This window comes from Meleagris gallopavo, chromosome 16 (genome assembly GCF_905368555.1).
Source record: "Meleagris gallopavo chromosome 16, MGAL_WU_HG_1.1, whole genome shotgun sequence".
Classification (NCBI taxonomy): Eukaryota; Metazoa; Chordata; class Aves; order Galliformes; family Phasianidae; genus Meleagris; species Meleagris gallopavo.
In genome coordinates this window covers 9,924,442-9,942,745 of record NC_139419.1, presented here as the reverse complement: position 1 = coordinate 9,942,745, position 18,304 = coordinate 9,924,442, and the positions used below count along the sequence as shown (strand labels likewise).

The following is an 18,304-nucleotide window of genomic DNA, read 5'->3' as shown; positions in this document are numbered from 1 at the left end:
TCACTGGTGTGATTTGCTTCGATTTCACAGAATGCTTTGGACTCCTTAAGAATAAAAGGCACTAGGTAAACCTACAGGAACCACTGCTACTTGGAATAATTCACATGGGCCGTTAACGCTGTGCTCCTCTGATCCTGTGTAACATGAAATGACATTCTTATTGCTTAACACTTACCATTACCATTGGTAATTTTATGCATTCACTCTTATCATGATAATTCCAGAATCTGAAATCTGAGTAAGAAATGGAAAGCACAGCACTTCTGAAGACTGTACTCCAACTGAACGAGATACTGCACCTGAGAAAACCTCCATTCTTCTTCTCTTCAGAGTTGTGTGTTTCCCTATTTGAATAATAAGGTACATGTGCTCCAAGAAAAAAAGGAAACATTTAAAAAACCTTCAGTTACTGAAAACAGTACACAGGGAATGTCTTAATGTATCATCTCAAAATTGACGTGGGAACAGCACAAATACTGAAACTTGTTTAAACCTGTCATTTAAAAACTAGAATGCATCCAAAATTTACTTTCCTAGCGGTATTTTCTTCTGAAACTGCAATTTCTTAAGATATTTCCTAGAAGCTGCCAACATCCCAGACATTAATGCTAGAATGTAGTGACATTCTGATACAAGCTCAATTTTATTGCTGTCTGCATAGGGAATACTACTGCTGATCGGAGTATCTAAATCTACAGAAAAATCTGGAATACAAATCCTGACATGTACTGTAAGCCTGCAGAGACAGCAGTTGTCTTGCACCGTGTTATATTTCTTACCACTTGATTGCAAATTCATGGCAAAGGAAAACTTGATCCACTGAAGGCTTGTGCCATTGAAGCACTTCACTTCCCTCTACCTGTAACCTACGCACACGGATGACAAAATAATGTAAACTTGATTGCCTTGACTGGGAATAAGAAATGTTAAAATCACCACAAGATTTGAATGAAGAACAAAAACGAACGTACCTAACATAAAGATTGGTGGTGCATTTTACAACAGAAAAAATACATATGTACCAGAAACATATCTTGAAATCTAACTTAAAAATACTTGCTGGTATTTTCAGTAATCAGCAGCACCCATAAATGCCATACATGAGGGCCATCACATGTATACAGCCCCAACTACAAGTTTAATGAAAGGTTTGAGTATAGAAATTCTGTAAGAACTTGGCTCTGGTTAAGAACACGGGGAATGCATTACAGCAGAAACCTATCATTCTATTAAGAGACCTTACCTTTAGAGACTGCAGATTTTAACTTTACACCATTTGTACTATTAGACTTGAGAATCTGGATGACAGAAATTTGTACAGGCAGAGTCAAGGCTACCACAAAGATGCTACTACAAGCTTTACAAATGAACTAGTAATTATCTTATTTGCACACGGCTCCTTCCTGGAAAACCCTTTCATTCATTAAGCTCAAATGTAACTGACTTAAGAGGTTAAAAAAAAATTCCAAAATCTTTAAAAAATCTAGCAGAAAAACCCACAGATTTCCCCCCAAACTTCAAAACAATCAATATGAGGGTTATACAATCGTCAACACCAAAGAGAGAAAACACACCTTTTGGAACAGCGCATCAAAGAAGACATTTCCCAGAACTCTATTTCCAGAGAGAAATCTTCTTCAACGTCCATGTCATCACTCACCGAAGAAAAATTTTATAGAAAATTTTATTCAACATACAACATTTTCCAGCAAAAAAAGGCAATATACAGGAAGAGTTGTTGTACACTGCAGCTACAGAAACAAAATAAAATACTGGAAAAGAATGTAAAGTTAAGTGTGAATTGCTGATTCTATCTTTACTGCACTCAAAACTAGACACGCAGCTGGCATTAGCTCCAAAATAAAAGTAGCAGTCTGGGGACTGAAAGAAAACTACACACAATGAATATCAACATCAGTGAAATTCACTTGCAGACTCACCCAACAAAATTATCCTCCAAGTGTTAAATTGTACATGTTCATTCATTAAATATACAATTTCATTTTTTCTTTTTTTCATTTTTTTCCTCCTTTTTTATACAAAGTCAACAGCTTACTAAACACTAGTGAGCATGCCCCTCTGTGCTAAAAGGCTATTTCTTGTGTTTTCCCCGTCTCTTCCCATGTTAACTAAATGAATGATATTTATAATCCTTTCACTTGCTTTTGCCAACTTTGAGTGTCATTCTATTTGCCAGAAGATGGCATAATAAATTGCAACTGTATTCAACAATGGCTGAAATTTTCATAAAAAGACCCAAATATCTCATTGTAGGAGTCAGGGCATCCACTTGGCAAAACGGGATGCGAAGTAGTGACTAAATTAAATGAAAACTAGTTTATTAAAAAAGATTCTATGCAGCTGGAGGAGACAAAAATCCCAAATAAGTGCCAACAATGTACACAATGAAGTAGAGATCGCTATTTATTGATGATGTGAGTTTTTTGCATTTACAAATGCACAAAAATGTCATTTAAAGTATAACTGAAGGAAATAAATCTGATGTGAGTCTAAACATAAGACTTACTAGCTGCAGTGATGGTGAACACCATACCAGGAAAGGCAGCCAGCCAGCTTATGCCATCTATAAACGTACTACAGACAAATATTTTGCCAATGTCAATTGTTCTACTAAACTCTTCCCTCATTATGCTGACAATTGCCTTGCATTACGTTTACCATAAAATAACTCTCATTGGCATCCAAGCTTTATAAAAACACCTTCATTTTGCTCAAAAAGGGCAGTCAATAGATACAGAGAAGCCAAACTGAACAGCCTCAACAAAATAAAATTAACATCAGCAGCAAATCCTCTTGCTGAAGACTTCAGATATAGTGCACGTGTACCAAAGTTCTACAGTTGTTAAAAAGGTGCACACACACACTTATTTTGTCCCTTGCCTTGACAATCTGGTTTATTAAGTCAGTTATGGATTTTAATAGCTTTTTCAAGGTAAGTGTAGCGACTTCTCTTTGGGGCTTTATTGAAATGGTCAAGCCCTAGCCACGGCCTTGGATGAGACATGTTGCCTAGAAAAGAAAGAGAAAAAAATGAAGTTGTAAGACTAAGTTAAAAAGTTTCATTTACACAAACTACTCATATGTGCCCTGTTCAGTTTGCTAGCAAGCGTACAGCACAGATGAGGACTGAAAACAGTCCTTAGCCTATGGACAATAGGGCTGCTCTCCTGACCACTGCTTTCATTCCACTACTATGTTCTACAATTGTTTCCGTGCCAGATAGCTGGTTTTCCTCTTCTTCAGTCACAGGAGTTAACAGCAGTGAAACAACTGCTGAAATAAAAGCTTGCTGTTGTAACTTATAGCCATAGACACGCCAATCACAGTACCAACTTTCATAGAATTGCTGGGGCTGTTTGAAACAGAAAGGTATCATCCAAACATCATTTAATACAGCAAATGCTGGTGGTTAAGTGATTGCTGCTGTTATTAAGCTATCCTTATCACCTGGCTTGAGTAGGAATATTCTTCAAATAGATGCAAAATGCAAATCAGTAGTTAATTAAGAAAACATGTAACTGACCTTGTACTTAGTCTTCTGATTAAAAAATAGTTACATTTCGATCAGGAAGAAAATATACGCAACTTTCCACTAGTGCAACTCAGCATGAATTTACCTATTGCTAATTTTCATAGAAAAAATATACAATCCACAGCCTTGGAAATGGGCAAGGTTCCCTTTGCAGATGTCTGACATCCCAAGATGTCTGCAATGCAGAGCATCAAACATCCTTTGAAGTGAAATGGTAACAGCAGAAACTAAACAGCCCCCCCAGCAAGAAAAGCAAACTTTTACATTTCAAGACATCAATTGCTATCACTAAAGCATAAACCATGTGATCTTTATGTTGCCTGTATCTTTTCTTGGATATATTTTCCTCAATGAAAATATTCTTTCTTTTCAGTTGATGTAATGGTTAATGGCAAATACAAACGAACTGCCAATCTGACAGAGACCATCTTAGTGCCTTTTAAAGAAAGGAATCAAGTACTATGCTGTTAGCACCGCTGCAGTTGTCATTAGAGGCATCACTGAGTGTGACAGCATCAACTGACATCAACTATGTTGATAAAGTTAGAGAAAGCCAAAGCTTTAGTGTAAGCTCTGCATACTGAAATACTGTTCATATAAGAACGCATCAGAGTGTCGTATTATCACACAACAGGACAATCTTGGCAAGATTCTACCAAAGCACATTATATAAAAAGGGCAACCTTCTATGAACTCTCAAATTGAAACCCCTTAGTCTCAAATCCCCCATGACTGCTTCAACCATTTCACGTTCTCCCTTTTCCCATTTCTGCCATGTTCTGGTAGTATTAACCTGGTTACCTGGTCTTTCACATGATCTTGGCACTAACAGCTCTAATTTTACTCAGAAAGTCCAACAGTTAGCTTTGGACTATTGCCCTCTGATTTCCCCTCACTCTGATGACTCACAGAACCAAACTATGACTCTGCCTGCCCTAAACAGACCAGAAAGGGTTATCTGTCCACTGACAAATTGCCTACTTTGAGTTAGTCATCTAGAGACTCCACAAAATTTGTGCAGAAAAGCAGGACCCCTAGCAACACAAGCCACAGTTTCTTCCCTCTGCTCACTGATGGCTCGTTCAAAGGCAGGGACTTTGGCAAGTCCCCTCATATTCACAGCCATAAGCCTGGCTGTGTAACATACCATAATGAGATGGCTTTTTGCTGGGTTCTTACAAACTGCTCATTGATGGTATAGGTCTAAGTCTCTGTGCATTTTGAAATAAATGGACAGTTACAGGATTTCTTTACAACTGTTAATATACCCAGAACATAACCTGAGAAAAATCAGAGCAAATTTGGCCCTAATACAACCTGCCAACAAAAACCAGAGCTCATCATTGTTAGAAAAACAGAATTCTGGAGAGCAAATTGTCCTCAACCTCATTTCTACCAGACAGACAAAAAGAAACAGTCAGCTAAGCTAGGGGGAAAAAGCCTTTATGAATTCAAGGCCTTCAACAGAGCCCTGACTGCAAGCCCAAAAGTGCCATTTTCAACTAAAACTCCCAAAAGATGACTGTGGTGAAACTCCTGATCAATTAACTTAGTATCTGCTATGTGTAAATTTCTTAGACAATAGAGCTTTAAATATTTGTCAAGTAAATAAGATGGCAGACCGCCTCCACAGACAAATTCAGAACAGAGCTGTATTTGTAGCTTGGTGAATCATGACTGAAGAATCCAAAAAGCATCCTATTCACGTATGTAATATTTTTTGTTGGATTCTTCAGACTCATTAAAGAAATCAAGAAAGAAGAAGAAATACCTTAGAGAAGTACCTTTTTGTAGTGCACTTAAAATAAGGAGTTTATGAGGATGCACTTTAGTATTTTTTAAGAATTCTATGAGCACTTACTTCACTAACAATGTGAGAATGAAATATAGGAGCAGATGGGCAATACAGACATGGTGCAAGTGACATCATAACTCCTTCCTGTAAAGTATGTTTTGTGGAAACAGTCCCATTTGGCCACTCAAATGCCAACTTTTAACATGCTAACAAACCGAATATGCAGTAGCTTGTGTGTCTATAGAATATGCATTCTCAAGACTAAGAGTTAAGTGTACATACAGGTATACACTAATACCTGCTTAGTTACTATATAATATACATGAAGTAAAAATAACTACTCTGTTCCTGCATTCTGAGTTCATGGTAACTGCACTGTAACGACTGGCAGAGCAATTTCAGCAGGTCAAAACAACAATCAGGTTGTTCAAGAACTCACCAGGTTGGGGCTCAAAATCTTTCAAGTTCACTTCATACTCATCTTCATTGAGATATTGGTGTCGACCCATCATTACAATTGCAAATTTAAACTATGAAAAGGAAGAAAACTGTTAAAATACTGTATTAAAATAAAGCCTCCAAGTCTAATTTCACAGCCTAACACACAGTTGGTTACGAATGACATTCTACTGAGATCAATCGTGTTTAAGATCTTCATCAACTACCAGGACAGTGGGATAAAATGAACAGTCAGGAAATCATGAGAATGCACGTGGAATACAGTGTCCAGGTTCCCCAGCGAAAACAAATTGGCAACTAACTGCAGATAGTCCAGCAAAAGGCCCAGTAAAACACACAGCCAGCTGGAGCGCAAGGCATACAAGCAGCTAAGGAAAATGTGTTTATTTAGCCTAAAGAAAGGCTAATGGGCACCTAGTTGTCAGCTATGGACGGGTGATAGAGTGAAGACCAAAGCACTTACTCGCACAGAGCCCACCAAGAGGACATGGGGTAATTATCACATGTGCAAAACCATGAATTCTATCTCACTTAAGAAAAAAAATTCTCAAAACGACAGCAGTACAGCTCTAAAATATGCTGCCCAGAATGTGGCAGAATTCCTTTTCTTGGGAGTTTTAAAATCGCAGCTAGTTAAAATCCTTGGTGACCTGAGTTAACTAAGTTAGCTCTGGTTTAAGCAGGAAACTGAAGTTGTGACCTGTTGAGCTTTGGTACCGTCTAAACTCTTCTAGGTTATTCTGCTGTTTTGTTGAGTATCTCTTCAATACAGTACAGTGCCATTCCTACACATTCTACTTAATTATTGTCAGAATGAGCATTAAGGCTAATAACTGCTTTACTGATCAACATCTACACTTAAATCTACTGCTTTCCAATTTCTTAAAACAATATGATAGACTCTGCAGTCAGCAATAAAACTCACTGCCAAGTTGTCATTACCTTTTCAAATTCTTTTTCCTGTATGTCCAGCATTGTCTGAATCCGCTTCATAACCTCTCTGAAGTGTTCGCCCTGATGATCACAACAAGATTTTTAACACACACACAAAAAAGAAACAAAAGGGGGTGCTGTATTTTCTAATTTGAGCTACATCAGAATACTTTGCCTACCTCAATCTCTCAGATTTTACCAAAATTACTGGAGTGTCAACATCATCCACGACAATAAACAACGAACAACGTACAACTTGCTATAAATTCAGCACCTGCAAGTCTTACTGATTCATCATTATACAAACCATTGCATGACATATGCAAGTCAGGTTAAAGTTAAGAACATTTTAAAAATCCACAGCAAAACAGGGGCTCAGAAAAGCCCTATTTTCTTAGAACCTTTGCACCTGCAATGCTCCCCTCTCAAGTAGTAAATTTTGTAGCATTCTTCTGTATGCTGTTTATGAGCTGCTGAAAATACACTGCTAGATGGCATTTACTTAAAGATCAATAACACAATAGCTGCCATAAGGAAATATAGTGCACGTAGTTTCCACCATAAATTAAGACGAGATTTTATTCTAAATTTTCAGATTTTGCTGTGCACTGCTCAAAAACACAGGGATACAGTCAAGTGTCACATGATTCAGAGACATGGGCATTATTTCTCACTCCAAAACCATTTACAAAATTAGGCACATTTCATATAAACTAACACACAAAGACCAAAGAAGCAATTTAGAAGCACAAGTGCTAACTGCCCTTAGGAATACACTTTCCTATTGAAAGAAGGAGTGCGACATGCTGTTGGAGCAGTATCACATGAAAACGTAGAATTAAATTGAGCTTTCAAAATTAGCTTTCCCTCTTGTATCAATACAGAAAGCGTTCAAAAAAGCAAACAATCATTTCCCATAACAGTGTATCTCAAGAAGCCAAGCAACCATGGCTTAGGCACTTTTGTCAACAAGCACACTTTGGAATTCCTAACGTAGTATTAGCAATAGGATTTGAAGTTGTTGCTGGTGTTGGGTTTTGTTTTGTTACTTTGCTTTTAAAATGAAACAAAAAAAATCAAATATTACATTTACAACATTTCAAATCTGTCTGATGTGGAAGATCTACAAAGCATCACTGAAAAACTGAACAGTTTTTATGTGCAAAAAAACTGAGACAAGTGGTTTAACCACAGAAATACACAAACACAGAACCTTTATACAGCATTTTTCCTAAGCATTTTTACATTAATCAATTAATTTTACTACACTTGCAGAAATCATTAAAGATATTATCCCACAGGGGGGGAGAAAAAGGAGGCAGACATACCTGGTGTATCCTCAGCAAGAATGGAATTCCAAATGTCCCAAAAACCTCTTTGTGGAAATGTGCCACTGTGATTAGCATCTCATTTTCTTTATCTATATCTACCTGGTCCAGAGGAATTTCCTAGATCCAGGCACAAAATTATGACTGCAATTAGCTAAAGCTAACTGTATTGTTAGTGATGCAAAACAAGTCAATTTAAAACAATTAAAATAAACACTCTCTTTGACAAAGTCCTGTCTATGCCTCCCCACCCCCAATAAGGCATTCCCTGTCACAGCAGCACTGCACCTTCCCACACTCAGTACAACACTCTCTTGGTTTGCCCAAGTAGCTTTTTTGACATGCAATCTTCCATCAGCTCTAGTTATGAAAATATCACAGCCCTTCTGTCATCTTATTACAATTTTACTTCTTTTTTATTTCTGATTTTAGAGGCAAGTTAGCATACTTGCAAGATGAAATGTTTAGAGAAATTACACAGTAAGATAGAAGACTTAGCTGAAGAAACTCTGATTTAAGAAGAAAAGGAAACAGCCTTCCAGAATATAATTCTGCATATGAAAGTGGGTTTTCATCTTAAAAATTTAAATCATGAGCCCCCAAACATCCCTTGGGATTACTGCTAAGACATCCTATGGATAGGCCACATATAACCATATAACATATGGTTATATAAACATATGTCAAAATTTAAAGAATGGAACTGTGACAGGGTGGCAGACGAAACAAAGGAAAAACTTTGGAAAGATCATCTTTATAAAAATACATGTATCAACATGTATTCGAGCTTGCTGCAAGCACCAAGGCATTTGAAAAATCAGCACCTAGGATAAGACAATAACCCAATAACCACTTAGAAGTCTTTCTTCATTCAAAGGCAAGTTTTAAAGCAGCACTTACCTCTATTCGAAACGTTCGACTTGTTGCGGGTGACAAACACTCTAACAGCTCATCTTCCTGATGGACACCAATTATTTTGTAACTTACAATTTCTAGCAGCCTTAAAAACAAATTTAAAAAAAGCTTTAAAAGAAAAAAAAGGTGGAGGAATCTATTTTCAATTTTACCAGTCCAAGAGTTTTCAATCATTTATAAAGTCATTTTGAAGAAAATGACCTCACTTTTTGCTCCTGAGAAGTGAACAGTATGGAATACTTGAATTGGAAACATTACTGAATTGTGAGCTGTGACTGATGAATCTTCAGCATCTCAAGAATGTAACTTAATGAAATAAAGGATGAATAATTACATAAGGTTCATACTTTTATTTAGTAAGAACTCTCTTAGAGCGAATCTTGAAACTTTTTAACACGGTATCAGCCTTTATTTGAAAAGTTTTCATAATATTTTAAATTCTAAGGCTAATTTTCTGCATACAATCCACACAATCACAAAAGAAATCCAAACTCTTACCTTAATTTCCCTGAACCTTTTTCAGAGAGCTCTACAACTTTTTTACATTCTTCTAAGAGGTCCCGCACACACCCATGCTTATCTGGATATACTGTTATTTCCTGTGGGATATTTAGAACAGAGAAGCAATCAGAAAAATCTGGAATTGTAATCCATCACATTAAAGCACAGAATACAGCGGAGTCTTCATCAAAATCCACCTTTTAAAAATAAAAATTACTGAAGTGAACACCTTCACCTGAACGTGTTAAGAACTGGCACAGTTTTGTACAAGGCACAGCTCTTCTCTAACGTGATGCTCTTTCAGCATGTGAACAGCACCACAATCCCACCCTTAGCGACTTGGACTAAAAAATAACAACAAGTAAGAGTAACAGCAGCCTCACTCACCTCTTCCCTAAATTGGCTATTTAGCCATATGCATTTAAAACTTCTTCTGTTTTCAAAATCAGTTATTTTCATTTTGAGCTTAAAGAAGAAAAGAGAAACACTTTAGGCATACTTTGTATAGGGCAGATGGTATTTTGTTTTTTTTACCCACACCAACAAAAACAAAAGACTCTTACCTGTTGATAGTAAAGCTTTTTAGGTTGTCTAGGCTTGAAGAACTGCAGAAGATCTCTTAAAGTACCTTCATAATTGTGCCTAAGGGGATTACCAGGGCCGTCCCTGTAACTATGAAAGAAAAATGAAAACCCTAAATCTCTCTCCACAAACAGTAAATCGAAGTACCAAGAACGCTTTTATTCCTGGCTACCAGTTCCACATAATTGCTAGCAAGCCTCAGCAGCATTATATTTGGTGCATTAATGATTTTCTTAAGAACAGGCAAGGGCTGGGAGCAGAAATACCAGTCACTGTGTGCCTTAGCTCTCTTGGATGTTAAAAAGCCCACCTTTAATCCTGCAGTAGCAGATCTACATTCCTCTGAAAGTACTACAGCAAGACTAAAGTCACATGCTTTTGACTGTGAAAGATTAATTTGTGGAGTTATAGGACACAGCAAAATTCCAGAGTGACCACAGCTGTCTGTAAACTATACAGAGCTGCCCAAATTGGCAGAGACTTGGCGAGGAAGGGAGATACCTGCAGGTTAATAAAGAGGCCTCTACATTTCCACAAATACAAGACATTGAGACAGTCTGTGTGCATATATCTATAATGACAAATTTTCTGTTCTCTATGGATTCAAATCCAGTTTTACAGAACTCTGCCAGAAAGCACCACTTAAACAGAAGCATTCCTTTTAGAAGCTGAGGGAGATCACAGTAATTCTATTCTGTTTGGCCAGGATGGAGTTAACTTTCTTCACCTGCAGACTCCCAACAAATAAACAGTAGAAATAAAAGTCAGAGTCAAGTAACTCCTGCACATAACGTTTTAACAGCAGCAAAAATCCTGCTTTTACCTGCATCTGCTTCTGGTCTCCTCTATTCCAGAAATCTACATTCACTGAAATAGCATCTCCGTTAGTTTAACAATTCGAGCCATACAATAAGGCTCTCAAACAATTAATGGCTTCAGAAATTGTGTTAAAACAGGGATCCTTTAAAATGCTTCTGTCTCTCAATTTTACTTACTCTTATAAAACGTGCAATTCATGGAGTCTCCAGTGTCAGCCACTGTAATGGTCACTAAACTGTCTTGGCAACTTGCTGCACTAACATTTTATTGGTAAATAAATGGTTTACAACCTGAAAGAAGCTACAAATTAACTGCAGCCTACTTATTATTGGGCTCAGTATTTTAAAGGGTATTTTAGACACAGAAAACCATACATAGAAGTAAATCTGTCTTACCCTTGAGACTTGAAAAACTGTAATAGCATTGGATCTGTATTAAGTCTTTGTGCAACTGTCTTTGCAACCTGCAAATAAAATTGTGTGTAAGTTCTGCATTTTTTTCAATTATGGCATTGCACTACAATCATACAAGATAGTTAACACACACAATGGCTGAAAGGGACCTCTGGAGGTCATCCGGTCCAACTCCAATCATTCATTATAGTACTTCAAGAATATTATGCTACAGAAATTCTGTGAGACACAAACCATGTGTTTACTTCTCCAAGGCTAAAGAAACTCCATGTATGTAACTTCTGAACAATGAATAAGATTTAAGAAAATAAGAAGAAATTTCTCTCTTGCTAAAATAAATCACAGTCACCAAGAGGCCAAAAAATCCACAATAACAGCTTAACTCTTACTTTTATAATTATAGTATTACTCAGGAAATAGGCAAAAAACTCTCAAGGTTCTTCAATTCACTCAAAGGACATTAGTTTTCTGGGTGGTATCACCATAGTATTCCTATCAGTATTTCATGCTGCAGCCTCACAGAAAGAATTGTAATCTTCTGCCTAGTTTTCCCTTGCCAAAAGGAGCTGTAAAGAACTTAATATAAAAATGAAACAAGTGAGTCACCGAGAAGCAGATACTGAGGAAGGATAGCAGAAGTAATCTCTGATTTTCTCTATATATTCAGGTGCTCAAAGATCCCACTTTTCATGACGGTAAAATGTGATCTGTTTTCATGTACAAAGTACGTAAAACTCTGATAAAAACAGGTGCAGGAGAATGTAGGGAGCCAGACCTAATAATCAGGCTCTAGGCAGACCAGTCCAACTTTATTTATTTTTTAAAAAAATAAACAGTTTAAACAGTTTCACTGTCTAATTTGCCTCTTTTAAAAAGTCTTGTAATCACCCTTTATGAATACAACAAATTTGGTCTGTTACTGCCACTGAGTCCTAGACAGCACTGTGTGGAGAAAGCAGTAGTTTGGTCTACAAAATTAATATTGCTGCTAAACTACGAGGAAAGCAGGTACCATTAGCGTCCCAAGGTATTTTTCTATTAACAGCTAAATAAATTCAGCACGTTTTACATGTTGTTTAGAAAGCAAACCCATCATTTCATCAGAACATCAATTCCCAGAGCAGAATGGTATGTAGGGAACTGTGCTGCCAATTAACTATTAATGCAACTAATACCTTTAAGCATTTCTTCATTTTTCTATTTCCACAACGCAAGTAATATATAAAAACCTGTCTGCTCTCTTCTAAAAAATATTCATTATGCCTTTGTGAACTAATGCAGATGGCATTTTCAGCAGAAAGAAATAAACATAGAGAAACAAATAGGATACATGCCTGAAAGTAATTCATCCTATTGGATAAAGTAACAACAAAGCCTGGGTCGTTGGGGATGGTTTTATCACAGAAAATGACATCCACACGATGATAGAGGTCTCTGAAGTATTCCTTAGCTGTTGGCAGCTCACTGTTATCGTTTTCTGGGTCATCCCTACAAGAGTAGACAAATGATGGTACCATTACGTATTACGTTGTTACACGAACACATAGCTAGGGCTCTTAAAAACAGGTTCTACAGTATGTCAGTGACAGTTGAGAAACACAGAAAGGAAGTTAAGAAACCTTTTTAAAGAGCTGCCACTTGTACACAGTGGAACCAGCACAGTCAGTAGTGACTCACACCCTTGAACACTTCTGTGCAGTTCAAGAGCAAATGCACTTGCACACCGTGCTTGACAATTTGGTAATCTGGCAATAGGCTGACTCCATTTGTTTCACTGCAGTATTCCAGCAGTGCTCTTCCCTCCCTCTCAACCTTGGCACATCGGTGCATGTCCTTATTGACGCTGCCAAACTTTCCATACACTACTGTGTTAATCGTTTTGCACAGAGGCCAGCACTCCTTGGACCACAAGAGCAAAACCACCTGCACAGATGCTGGTTTGGGTCACTACTGACTGGTACCCCTATCTTCTCAGCAGAGAAATAGCACCAGGGTACAAGCTGTGCACTTACCCAGAAGTCAGCAGCCAGCCAAAGGTGCATAACACCAACTGGGTCAACAGGGAATGCGAGTTCCAAGGCATGACATGAGAAATACATTCATCTCACATAATCTGGGGTAAGAGTGCTGAAGATAGACTAGCTGGCTTCCACCCACTGTCAGCCCATGGAGAGAAACAGAGCAACACAGTTGGGTGTGACCATCAGGAGTGAGAGCATAGAAATGCTGATTTATAGCCCTGACAAGCTTACAAAAGATCCCTTTAATGGATATAAAGGAGCAGGAGTTCTCCTTTTGCCTTGGAGAAAACTCCAGTTGAAGCACCAGTACACCTATGAGTTGCATACGCTCAGACAAACTGGGAGAATCATCACAGACCAATATGGAGCATAATGTGAGCACATATAAAAGGAAAAAGGGAAAGCAGTTTAGTTCTAAGGTGAAACGAGCTCCAAGTCAAGAGCTTGTATAGTAGTAATAGTACAGAGCCCAAGCCCTGAATTGCTGGTAGGCTCTTCTCTGAGTTATGGTAGCTTCAAGTAAAAAGCTGCAGAACTCAGATGTATTACTGAACCACACTCTTCAGAAGAGCAAGACGTATTTTAATATTTATGAGTATTAGTTTTCTAATCTAGGATGAATTTCCTTAAATGATGTGATGTGGTAATTAAAAAACAACTATCTATCTTCCTGGAATGATCAAATGAGAACTGCTGAGAACATGTTTACTGTTGGAAAACTACACCTCGCTCCTGTTAAAGCATTAAATTAAAGCAAGTTCTGCTTTCAAAGTGAACTACGTTGTTTAATTGTAGCAATAAACTGGCCCTTTAAAATACATACTTCTGAAACACTATGATGTCACCATCCATGAGTTCATCAAGAGCTTTATCAAGAGACACATCATAGTCTTGAATCCTTTCTGTTAAATTGGGTTTAACTTCCTGCAAGGAAGAACAAGAACCACACAGAATAAACAAGAGACAAAAGTGAAAGTCACAATATTAAACTTAACCAAATAAGGTAACTTGTGCCTTCTATCTACAGAGACAAGTACAGACATACATATTTTAGATAAACATAATCTTAGCTAACATTCAGATTCACTTCACTGTTACTGGTAAAACCGACTGGTTTTACCAATACTTCACTTTAAAAAATAACTTCCATTAAAATCCTGAAGTATTTTATCATTTGGCATTATCAAATTCTTATAAAAATTCGGAGATTAACTTTCTACTGATGCAGCTTCCAGAAAGATGGAAGAATATCAATTAAGGTTATTAATTTTAGCAGCACAGTATCTCCCATATCAAGCTTTACATCTCAACCTTGGTTATTTTTTTGTATCACATACTTAGTTATTTTTTCTTGTCATTATTACATATCAGAATGTTATCACATAGCAATTCATCCTTAAAGGAAACACACTACTGGCACAGCAATTACAGTTTTTACAATAAACAAATCTGTCAATCCAAACCTCATAGAGGATAAGGTTAGTTTCTTGTGGAAATCCTGCTCTCTCACACATAACTGGAAGCAAGTCACCTATTGGAAAAGAAAGGAGTATGAAACGTGTTGCACTGCTTGCAAGACCTATCTGCAAAAGAAGAGAAAACCAATTCTTCTATTCTCATTAAGCAGTTTTAAAATGCCTTTCTAAGGAATGGAGCCTTCAAGGTTAAAGCTTCTCAGATTCAGATTCAACCCAGAGAGAGTCTTTAAGGTTTCCTTCCACTTCATCTGAACAACAAACGTGTAAGGCCATCCAATATCAGAGAGGTTAAATAACATTTCTTTCTCCAGAAAAGCATTTTCACCTCTTTCTGAGAAACTCACATGGATAAAATAAAAACACAAGAAGTATGTACAAAACAAGAGAATGAAATATTTCACATGAAAAGGTATTATAACTCAGCGGCCATGTGCTGAATTCTTTCAATGGACTCATGAAAACTAAGGCTCACAGCCAAATCAATCCAAGCAGCTGTTCTCAGGCTACCGCTGTGAAAAGTTGTACAAGAGTATTTTAAACACAACTTCAGAAATTCATTCTGCAAAATAATCCAAAGTACAAGGGAAAAAACAGGGAGCAGTACCACATCACAAAACTACAGCAAGTTTGAAACAGCTGTTCGTGTTCAGAACGATCTGGTGAATACTGTAAATCTGTAACAAGAAGTTAGTTGGTTGCCAATGCTGTGTTAAGACAATGATTTCAGCCTTGTAGAAAATTTCACTGACTACGCTGGGAAAAATAAACATCAGAGGACCTGCACAGGCATTAGGAGAAACCACAATTTCACTCTGTGGCCTACCTTTGATTTCAAGAAGACATCTAATATTAGAAGTAAAGTAGCTATACAATCTAACTGTCTCTACATGTTATAACTTACGTATTTTACAGGATATAGGTGTGTAGATATGTCCACAATAATTCAAACTCCGAGTTTTCGGATCATACATCTTCAGAAACAACATTACATCATCTAGAAATTAAGACACAAAACTTAGTTTTAAATAAGGCTTATTTGACCACGTCTGGACAAAAATCACTTAGGTACTTTTCTCTAAGCTGTAAAAAAAAGTCCCTCCTTCATTTATTTGATCAATATCCTTAAAACATCCATAAATAGTGGATTTATATAAACCTGCATATATTTACAGAAAATAAATTATTCCATTATTCCAGTAATATTTGAAACATGCCTTCTACTTAAGGAGAAATGAGAGCAAAAGGTGAATAAGAAAAACCAATTCCAGCACTGTTGTTTGATGAGTACATCAATGACATCATCGAAAAATAAGAGTGCACAACATTTCTTGAGATATATCCAAAGAATTTTGCATTTACTCAAGATTTAGCACATAAGCTTACGATCTTTATCAAACTTGGGTAATGTTGCTCCGGTAGCAGCCATCTCTGGATCTACTGTTTCCAAAAATATTGTCCATGGATTTTCATTGTCACTGAGCTCAATCATCTAAATGGAAGATGTGGAAGAAGAAAAAAGTCTCAGGAGAATATAATATGAAGTGACAATTCATATTATTGAAATTTTTGTCAGATACAAAACTTTCTAACATGTTCTCTGAGTGGGAGAGATTTTTTTCTTTTAGCTGGACTAATGACAGGAAGCTTGTGAAGTTTATCAAGAGAAATAATGCCAGATAAGAAATACAAAATTTTAATGAAGCAAAAATATTACATTTTCCTTAAACTTGATGTATCTCTTTTTCATTTGAAAATACACCTACAGTTATCACTATTAATGCATGGAAATTAACTCTGGAAAAACACAGGATTACTTGTACTACTCAGGCACAATATTTTAAATTCTAAGCAACACATTTCATTAAATCCATTGTTTCTGGCCAAATAGCACAAGACTCAGGAAGATATTTGCATCCAAAACCTAACATATAAATTATGATTATGTGTTCTCTTCACAGAAAGAATTACACACCACAGTCCTCCTTCTCTCCAAAACAATCTGCTATATTTCAAATATTAGAATCCATAAAATAGCTTGGGATGGAAAGGACCTTAAAGATCACCTTGTTCTAGTCCTCTCCAAAATAAAACTTTACCAGACGGAGATTAAATTGAAACCCTTAAAAACTGATGTCTCGAAGTTAGATTCTGAAATCCAACTGAGAATCACAGATGACATACAGAAGTAATGTTCTTTATCAATGAATACTTACTGTTTTATTGCCATCTGCTTCATTATCTAACATTGCAGGTCTTTTTGTTCCATTACTTCTAGCTTGCATTGGCCATAATCTGATCTGATCCTGGGGAAATCCCTAAAATTAAAGTTGTGACAGGAAACAAAAAAAGATTAAGATGCTTACTGAAGCCAAACAGAACTTACATTTTAAAAGGACTGGAAGAAGATAATGACTAAGCTGAAACACATTATACTAAAACAAACACATACAGTCAGCTACAGAAAGCTTACCATTGTTTGAGAGAGGTTCTGAACAAATTCTGTCAGCGTGGAGTTTTTTAATACTTTGAAAACGGTGTATTTCACTTTTTCTTCATCATACATGTCATTGCCTTGGTGGCCACAGAACTGATCCTCTGCTACTATCTGAAAGTATACATTTAAACGTTACTGTGCATATTAACTCAGCTCCACAATACAGTACCATGTTATGACCATTTCCTATGCGGTGCCACTGTGCTCTCTGGATGGTATCACAATGCTCACTTTGTGCTCTTACAAAGATAATTTCTAAGTATATAGACCACAATGAAATTTCGTGAGTCAAATCACTAAGTAATAAATATAAAGTAATTCTTACAAATTCTGAACAATAAAACATCAGTAGCACTTAGATCCCAATCTTGGAAATGTACTCCAACAACAGTGGCACTTAAAAAAAAAAAAAAAAAAAAAGCCTGAAAAAAAGCAGCATATTTTGTGTAAAGCAAGGAGGATGCCTCCTGCACTGCTGCAGCTTTTAACTGACAGACAAAAGGTACAACTCTGCCAATCCTTCCACTGAAAACAGCCCCTGTGTATACATAGTACTGAATGAGCTTAACTTCACCAGCATCTCCACTTATGAACTCCAGCAAGAAAATGCAAAGAAACATGGAGGCGAATGGAAAATGGATTTTATTTTCTTTCACCAGATGGGCTCTGGAAAGAGTCATAAACAGGGTTCCTTAAGGCAATTCATAACAATTTAGTCCATCTGGCTTTTCCAAAAAGATAATTGCAAATATAAGCACTCTCTCCTTCTGCTTCTACTCGATGAGCTCAGTTTGGCAGATGTCCAGCCTTGCTGCCTATGGCTAGATACATTCTAATTTTAGAAAATAATTCCTGAAGGAGATAGAAGTGCAGTGGCAGAGCAGTCTTTTCAAATAACCTAGTCCTTCTCCTTTCACTTGAACTTACTATTTTTCTATGCAAGCAAAGAACTTCTTTGGCTTCTAGAGAAAGCAGAAATGCCTGTAACACGCTTTGATTTCCCAGTACAGCAG

The 18,304-nt window shown here is 36.9% G+C and overlaps 1 protein-coding gene across 2 annotated transcripts in view; it reads right to left on the bottom strand.

Moving 5' to 3' along the window:
* Positions 1-1,665: 1,665 nt before the first annotated feature.
* USP7 (ubiquitin specific peptidase 7) overlaps positions 1,666-18,304 on the bottom strand; it is a 63,321-nt gene continuing 46,682 nt past the window's right edge. For both annotated transcript variants that reach the window (XM_085237231.1, XM_085237230.1), the window contains exons 16-31: positions 17,268-17,402; positions 17,011-17,112; positions 16,181-16,286; positions 15,699-15,791; positions 14,783-14,850; positions 14,143-14,243; positions 12,633-12,786; positions 11,281-11,348; positions 10,048-10,156; positions 9,872-9,949; positions 9,482-9,582; positions 8,969-9,068; positions 8,069-8,188; positions 6,750-6,821; positions 5,788-5,878; positions 1,666-3,030 (exon numbers count right to left, since the gene is read on the bottom strand). In XM_085237231.1, coding sequence (XP_085093357.1) covers positions 2,924-3,030; positions 5,788-5,878; positions 6,750-6,821; positions 8,069-8,188; positions 8,969-9,068; positions 9,482-9,582; positions 9,872-9,949; positions 10,048-10,156; positions 11,281-11,348; positions 12,633-12,786; positions 14,143-14,243; positions 14,783-14,850; positions 15,699-15,791; positions 16,181-16,286; positions 17,011-17,112; positions 17,268-17,402 — 1,605 coding nt within the window. In that variant the 3' untranslated portion in view covers positions 1,666-2,923. The remainder of the gene's footprint in view (positions 3,031-5,787; positions 5,879-6,749; positions 6,822-8,068; positions 8,189-8,968; positions 9,069-9,481; positions 9,583-9,871; positions 9,950-10,047; positions 10,157-11,280; positions 11,349-12,632; positions 12,787-14,142; positions 14,244-14,782; positions 14,851-15,698; positions 15,792-16,180; positions 16,287-17,010; positions 17,113-17,267; positions 17,403-18,304) is intronic.